The sequence below is a fragment of the Pygoscelis adeliae genome, unplaced genomic scaffold, assembly GCF_000699105.1.
Source record: "Pygoscelis adeliae isolate BGI_AS28 unplaced genomic scaffold, ASM69910v1 Scaffold514, whole genome shotgun sequence".
NCBI lineage: Eukaryota > Metazoa > Chordata > Aves > Sphenisciformes > Spheniscidae > Pygoscelis > Pygoscelis adeliae.
The window spans coordinates 534469-543029 of NW_008824594.1; the positions used below are offsets into that span (position 1 = coordinate 534469).

The 8561-nt window shown below is 40.5% G+C and overlaps 1 protein-coding gene across 1 annotated transcript in view; it reads left to right on the top strand.

The window, feature by feature from the left end:
• The window catches only part of ANKHD1 (ankyrin repeat and KH domain containing 1), a 106716-nt gene that overhangs the window by 67120 nt on the left and 31035 nt on the right, over positions 1-8561 (top strand). The window contains 3 exon segments of the mRNA XM_009322292.1: positions 6-200; positions 7377-7522; positions 7675-7786. Of these exon segments, the coding sequence (XP_009320567.1) occupies positions 6-200; positions 7377-7522; positions 7675-7786 (453 nt within the window).

Sequence of the window (8561 nt, forward strand, 5' to 3'; positions counted from 1 at the left end):
ACCACAATGTAATTTTTCTGGTAATTTAGGTTATAATGGGACAGAGTCTCTTGAACTTCAGAAAGCATTAGGGAATCAGCAGAATGTAGGACAGCAGCAGCAAATTGCTGGGCAGGGGCTCTTAGTTCAAGAACCAGACGGATTAATGGTTGCCACTCCAGCACAGACGCTTACCGACACTCTTGATGACCTAATAGCAGGTGGGTTAAGAAATATACCTATTTTTGCATTAATTTGTGTGCTCAGTTTCCCTCTCTCTCCTTCCCTCCAAAAACATCTTGGGGTTTTCCAGTTTGGGAATACTTGCTTAAGAATAAAGTTCGTGATTAGCGCTATTAATCCTAACAGTGACTTCCAATTCTAACATGAGACTTTTAAATACCTTTTTTCCAAAGTGCAAAACTTCCTGTACTGGAGACCTGTTTTAGCCCCTTTGGCCTCATCTTTTTCTGTGCTTCTTTAAAAAGCCTTATCATGAGTGATTAGTAGTGCACATTAGGAAACCTCTATACAGGCTTATACCTCAGTGACTTTCTTCAGTGTGTAGCCATCTCTAGAAACAGCCAAATTATTGTCACTTATATGGACAAATGTGTCCCTCTCCTTGCTGCTCGAGGTGTTGCTACGGTTTAAACACAGCCTGGAATCCGTGCACAACTGCTCAGTTCTGTAACGGCTTGTGTTTTCAGAATACCCTCTAAACCCTGGTTGTTGTACAGAAATATCTGCTTGTTAGATATAACATATGGCAAAAATGTGTCCTGTTACCTGGATGAAAAGCAAAAATCCAAACATCCTTCCATTTGTTGATAACGGTGTGAAGAGGAATGGAAGTTCCCACACATTGGGTTGTGTGAGGCCCCTTGTGGAAAAAGAGGTATTGTTTTGGTTGATTTCATTCCATGGATTTGACTAGGATTGATGTTTGCTGCTGGAGGTATGTAGGATATAGCCGGTGTTGTTCAGTCTGTAGTCTTTTTTAATTCGGTGTTTTTCAATGTTTCTTTGCACCCTGTGTCTGTCCCTCAGCCCCTATTTTCTTGTCTTCCCTCCCCCACCCCCCCACCCCCTCTTTGTAGTTACTGCCCCGTCTAAGTTCATTTCAAGGTTGTAGAAATGTGCAGTAAGACCTTTTGCCAGCCATTCCTGTGAACTTTTAGAATGGTAATTGCATCAAGCTCATGCAAGTCGAGACTGCCTGCAACTTTGCAACCTCCCGTGGAAACCATAGTTGGTGGAATGGTGTGATGTGTTGTACCAGCTCCCTTCAGCTATACGGTGTAATTCAAAGAAATCCTCTTGTATTACAGAGAATCGGTCTTAGTTCCCCCTTTTCTGGCATGGCGTGCCTCCCTCCCCCACTCTACGATGCTCTTCAGAGTATTCAGCCAACCTTAAAACAAAAATGCAATTGCATTATTCTTGATTTTTATTACTCAAGATTTAGTACTGGAGTGTATGAGGAGGCAAATTTGAATGGTTAATGCAAAACATAATCAACAAGGGCTTAATCTTTGGAGCAGTTTCTGTTGCTGACAGTTTAACATATCTAGCACAAAACCATGTAGTATATACCCTTTCATGGTTAGCAGCTGCGTATTAGATCCAAAGTATTCAGTGCACCCAAAATGCAAAACTGCTGCAGTCAGCTAATGCGAGAACTGTGCCATTTGAAAAAAGATTGCAAACAACCAGAAAAACTTTATCTTAAAAAAACCTTGATTAGACATTGGTTGATTTTTCTGAAACTGTTTACTGTTTTTGCTGAGTAATTAAAGACATTTTTTGCTAAGAAATGAAATTTACTCATTTCAAAAACCAATACAAATAGCACACTCTTCTACAACTATTGGAAACTATATTTACAGAAATGCAACTCAAGGAAACTTTAGCTGTCCAATTCCAGAGGCTCCTGCAAAAATGCGCTGATGTTGCTTTATTGAAATATACTTTCTTCTGAAATTCATAAGTCCGTTTTACTTCCCTCCCCCTAAAAAATTTTTGGAAGGGAATTAGATATTTTGCTCACTTTTTACATCCAGACTGTGTAAAAGAGTGACCTCTGTGTAAATTATATTCTTACTATATCTCACATTTGTGTACATTTAAAAACAAACTGTAAATCTACCTACTCATACTCCAAACCCTTTGATCCATATTTAAAACGCGCCTGACCTTTTTCCACAAACTTGCCTATTAGTCCTTAATTTTGTAAAGAATTTTGAGCAACAGAAACTGTTATGAAAACTGATTTTTACATGCGTGCTACAGATGCCAGATAAAATTGTTAAGGGGCTTGTGCCTGGTGCGCGGGAAGTCTGTCTCTTAGAGAAGTTGTGTCTTGCACTTGGGTGTGCCGATGAAGCGTCTGCCTTGATCACGGTGCCACGAGTGGAGCTGCAGTAATGGTGGTGAGTGACTCTTGGTTTAGAAGAGGTATGAACATTTTTATTCCTGTGAAGTATTCCAGTTTGTATTGGGTCTATGTGAGAAGAACAGAAATGTTAAATTGGCTTTTTGCCCTCTGCACTGAAATACCTTTTACCGTTGCTCTTACCAGTGGTGATGTAAGAGGCAAATTTTTCAAAGCCTCAGTTGAGACTAGTTGTGAGGGAGAACTTGCATTTCTACAAAGCCTCAAATCTATTTTGCTGACTAACTTGATTGTGACAACATACGTAAATGGAGTATTTATCTTGCCAGTCTGCTGGCATAATTTGTCAGCTGATAGGTGTTGAGATGGTTGATGTCAAGGTGCAAAGTTCTGGAAGTCTTGCTGGCAGTCAGCCACTGGTAGACGTGTACCTGAGTCCCCTCTTTCATAAAGCTATGCAGAAGTAACCGAGTAACCTTTGGAAAGTCAGGTAAAACCTAAAAATGAAGCAGCTCTCTCCACTCCAGAACATTTTGGTTGTAATGGAGTTTTATTTAGATGTGCTGAAGCAAAAATCTTGCAACTAATCCTATCATTGAAGGTGTGACTTACTACAGTCAAAATTTTAATTGGATTTACAAAAGAGATATAGATGTTGTGCAGTTTAGAGTGGGAAGGCAACAAATCATTTTGGATCACATCTTCCAATAGAAGAGGACATTTTGGATCTAATTTTCATTACTCAGTACACATTTGGTTTCTTGAAGCATGTTGTCTTGCATAGTTGGAGTTTCACTTCCATTCACATTATGCATTTACCGTAGTAGATTTCTTGGTTGGCAGTATCTGAATTGAGGCTTTTTTGCTGTTTTAGGGTATTCAAGATGAGGAACTTGCTTTTCTTTGTTGCTAGGTTTTGTCTCTAGTTGGAATATTTTTACTCCTGTTTGTTCTACTCAGCTGGTATTTTTAGTCAGGAGGTGACATCTCTGTGTGCTTCTGTCTGACTTTCCTCCTGCGAGCTCCCATTTGTATACTGAAATTCCAGGCGTGTTTTGAGAAACTTTATTAACTGTTACTTGGTTCTGAAATTCTAGTTGTGGTCAGTTATACCAAATTGTGATATTTTAAGGTAATGATTTGGAAAGTGACATCTAAGTTTATGTATTTAGGATTGCTGTTTGGAGTAAAACTTGGTTACTAGGACAATCTGGAGTGAGAAATGGGGACTCATAAAACAAGACGCAGTTACCAATGTGCAAAAGCCTCTGTGCAGTAACGTGTTACTGAGCAGCTGTGTGGACAGGCTGAAAGACTGCTCAGTCATGAAAAAGTGTTGTTTTCTTTGTCCTGAAAATCCCGGTTCCTTTGAGGAAAGGGGAACTGAAATCCAAGTCCAGTATTCATGAATGTCCATGCTCACGGCATGACAACAGTTGGGTAGATGCAGTTTCAGACTACAGCTGCAATCTCATCCAGAGCTGCTTGCTCGAGGTTCTGCCAATGCCTCCAGAGTCATGCTTAGATAAAATACCAAGTTCTTGCTTCCTTTTGTTTTACTCGTGTTTCCTGTGATATTTTTTCATAACTTTGGAAAATAGTCATCCATGTCTTTGGAGACCTGCCTTCAACTTCACACTGATTCAAAGAAAGTCCCTTTGGAAAGTTGCAAGACCTTCTTAAAATATGTAGAATTTTTTTTTTTTTTAATACAAGTCTTTTGAGTATTGAAGTTTATGGAAACATCCAAAACCTATGTCACAAAATAGGAGATCTTTATAAAGATCTGAGGTACACATTGTGAAAACTGATTTTTATTTGTTTTAATCAATGCCTGGCTATCGGTGTGTTTATCAGTACCCTTCCTGGTGAAAAGACAAAATGCCTGTTCAGTAGGAAGCAATCTGCATGTTTGAAAGTTTCTCCCTTGTCTTCTCAGAGGGTGAAAGCCGCACATTTTTCTAGTCTGTTAAAATCCTGCGGCACGCCGTAGAGATGCTGAGGGTGATCATCCCCCCATGGTTGGTTTTATGTCCTCCAGCTAGCCTTTCCCCTTGGAGTCATGGGCAGTGCCAGTGCTGCTCTCCACTGCCGAGCTGCGGTGCTGCAGTCGTTCCTGAGTTAATGCCAATTATTGAGATGAAAGTCTGGAGTGGGTATGGTGGTGTGGCTCCTCGGGGGGGGGGACTGCACATTAGCTTCCGGCACTGTGAGTATGACCTGCTAAACACTAGTGATCGGCAAGATGTCCTCGACTTCCCTGGGGCCAGTGTCAGACCAATGAAGCCATCCCCGAGGGCACGGCCCCAGGCTCCTCCTAGTAACGGGAGGCAGAAGCAGAGAGGTGGCTCTCCATTGTGTCCCATCGGTAGGATGACTGCGTCTCCCTGGATGGGGTTCCCAGGAGCAGTAGCTGTCCCACCTCCCGTGATCGAGGCTGGTAATCTAGAAACGGACTTGGGGAAATATGAGTTAACCCCAATTTCATACAAATGTTTGTGAAGGGATGATGGAACCATTCTTGCAAGGTCATCTTTGAGTTGAAAAATCTGTATGTTGTTGTGTAACTTAGGCTGAGCTAAATCGGCCCCATGAAACTGGAGGTAGACGTTCTCAGACGTGTTTTGCTCCAAGAGCACGAATTACGTTGATGCTCCATTGGGCCAGCTTGCCAGCCACACTAAGGAAACAAAATTACACTTTAAAAAATCCTGCAGTTTTGTAAACTCAGTAGTTACAGAGGGGATGATTAATCAGTGAGTGTTGTAGGACTGTTTGTTGTTAGATTTTATTTTAAACGAGTTTGGGGTATCAGTACAGGGTTTATCTGCATTTCTACTGCCTTTGGTGTTCTCTCTCATATTTGACATCGTTGTTACTGTGCACGTGAAGTGCTCAGTGCACACTCATATGTTTCAAGCACATGATGAAAATCTAAAGTATGCAAGAAATACTTGGACATTTTCAGTCATGGTTGTGAGATGTAAAGAACTTGTGGAACCTGTAACAGTAACACTGAATATATTACAGTAAGGACCCTTAAACTGGCTCAAGTGGAGTCCCTCTGCACACCCCTGCTTTGTACGCACAGCACATGCACGTGTGTTTAGATATATATATAGCTGCAAGATCTGAAAGCATTGAGCCAGTGTCTTTCATGAGGAAGGACCAGTTTGACTTAATATAAATCCTTAAAAGGTGATTTGGTGTCTAGTATTCTGGAAGGAATAATCTTTAGAAATCCAATTAGTATCTTGCACTTCAGTGCATTGAGCAAGAAAACAATTGTATTGCATTAATTAATGCTCATCTGCTGCTATAAGTGGTAATCCATAGTAAGCAGATGAGGTGCAGGAGCTTTTATATTTGAAACGTTTAATACAAACCTGGTTTGCTTGTTGAAGGTTGTAACGTGAAGCAAAAGTCAACTCTGAATTCAGATGCAATACTCTGTTGCTTAAGTGTGGTAACCAAACGTTAATGCTACCACCAAGGAGAATGCTTTACTTAAAAAACACAATTGAAAACTGTCACCTCCCAAAATTTCAGTGACAACCCCCCCGATGTTTCTAGAACCCAACTGAAGTGACCCATCTAAACTTGTTCCAGCCTGTTTCCTTTGTTGCGCATATGCAGTCCTATAGGCTGAATTAGTGGTGTTAGTGGGCATGTTGAGGATTTTTCCAAGACTTTTCAGTCTGCACCGTTTTCCTGTGAGTAATAGCTGGTGCGTAATTTGTCAATGGAATCGGGAAGGTTGAGCTGGGAAGGGTTTGCAAAAATTTCTCTTTTAAGTCGTACACAGGTTTGGGTTCATCCTTCATCTTCCCTTATTGAGTGAAACACTTGGAGAAAAGCAAAATGCTGCTGTGTATTTCTTACCTGCAGTTGTTAGTGTTTTCTGTCAGTTGCTTGTTTCAGGAATACTACAAAGTGCTGTGTGTTTGGAAAATAAATAAAGCTAACCCGGTATTCCATCTAATAAGGCTGCACAGTATAGAAATTTGGCAATCCAGCAGTGACAATACTTGTCAAATCCAGCTGCTATATGTTAGCGTGGCTTACTACAGTTAAAGTGCACTCGTAGCTAGTGCAGAGGTTTGTTAGACCTTCCTGCCAAGTAATCCCAGCTGAGCCTTAGATTTGTTTGGGCTCCCCTTGGACTCTCATTTGGTTACAAAGGCAGGCAGAGGTCTTGGCCCCGCGATATATATGCGCAGGGATATTTCTCTGCTTGTTCTGGTAAAGCTTCATTTAAAACTATATGAATAAAATCTGATTCTCAATTATCACTTTTTAAAAATCGTTATTTTTTTTAAAAAAGAAGATAAAGTTGTATTACTTGTGTCCCTGAGCTGTGCTAGATCTTCAGGATTAAATATTTTACAGGCTGTGTATCAATCAGCATAAATTTTAAGGAGCACAGACAGTGTTCAGCTTTCTTATTTTTGTTGACTGCCCCCTCCTGTCTGCTTCTCTTCCACCCTTCCTGGGTTGTTTTAACTGGGACACTATTAATGGTGTAAGTTGCTGTCAGTCATCTTGCTTTGAAAACCTTCTCTGGAGACTAGGTGTGCACTAACCTTTACATGAAAAACTTTTGAATTCCAGAATGAGACTGTATTTCTGAACATGAGGTTTGTGTTTTAGTGATAAATCATTTGCCTGCTTAGACTGAGCACATGATTGAACTCTAACAGTGAAGGTTACAATTTGAAAAGGATAACTAATAATCTTCATAATTCATACTCGTAATGTATACAGACTAATTAATGAAATTATTTTCTAACTTAACACAGTTTGGGGATGATACTTACACTGTTTAACTGCTGGAAAGCTTCTTTGCTCAAGATGCCAACTCGTTTGCTTTTAGGAACACTTAATTTGTTTCCCCCCATTACTGTTTTGATGTTAGACCGTTGCAGTTTTACGAGACTAAATATTTTTCATATAAAATGTGGCATTCCTAAGAGTGGATTAATAACACGGTGTTACTTTTCAGCTGTGAATAGCAGAGTGCCCAGTGGCCCCACCAGCTCCTCGCACACTACGGAATCCCCTACGCCTGAGCCTTGTTCACAGGCATCGAGCAATGTGCCCTCGCAGTCAGTGCTCCCTATGTATCCTTCAGTTGACATCGATGCACACGTGAGTAATTGCAGTTGGTTTTGAGTGGATTTGCTTTCTGACAAGTTCTGAAAGGAAAAAAATTAATCTAGTGCTGTCTTAAAAATGTTGAAGTTCTCTTAAAGTGTTTTTAATTTCTGAATATCTGCTTCTTTCTCTTCCCAACCGTGAAGACTGAAAGTAATCATGACACTGCTCTGACCCTTGCGTGTGCGGGAGGTCATGAAGAACTTGTGTCTGTACTGATAGCACGCGGTGCCAATATTGAACACAGAGACAAGAAGGGTAAGCTAAAACAGTAAAACAGTTTTATAACTTGAAACAGCGAATTTCAAATTGGAATTTTGGATTCTTTGCTCAAAAAATTACCAAAGCTTGCAAAAATGTAGAATTGCATTCTTGCACTTCATGTAGAAATATTGGCCATGTGAAGCCAGTGACGTTGCATGCCTTCCTGTCTGTATTTTTGAAAGGAAGTGCATCTGAGTGGTATCTTAAGCAGATTTGTGAAATGTGAAGCACTCTTGTCCTTATGATTCACCCCCTACAAAAGACCTTAGCATACTAGATAGAGTGGCTAATGGGGGTAAATATCAAATCTTGGCTGACAAAGCTGATGGGGAGTAGTTGTCAGGTTGTGTATCATATTGTTCCCAATAACAGAGTTCAGCAAAATCTCAAATCTTTTAGAGCTGAGAGAACAAACCCACCATGCCTCTCTCCTTGGAACTCACATTGACCACTAGAAGTAAGCAACATGAGCAGTGCAGATGTGTTCACTTGTTGGAGCTTTATTAAATAGGAATTAAGTGGAAAGCTGTGACTTCTCTAAAGAGATGTGTTGGTCGGAACTTAATCCAAACTGATCAATGCAAGTACTGTTTAGACTTCTTTTGAAGAATCTTTAATTATATTTGGCTGGAATCAGAGCCTAAATGTGTCAGGGTCAGAAGAGGGCTAGGAAAGAGTCTGAGATCATGGTCTGCACCAGGAAACCCCCAGTCAGAGGAAGACACGTCTGATCAATAGAAGTCATTGTGAATTAACCCTTTTGTGCATT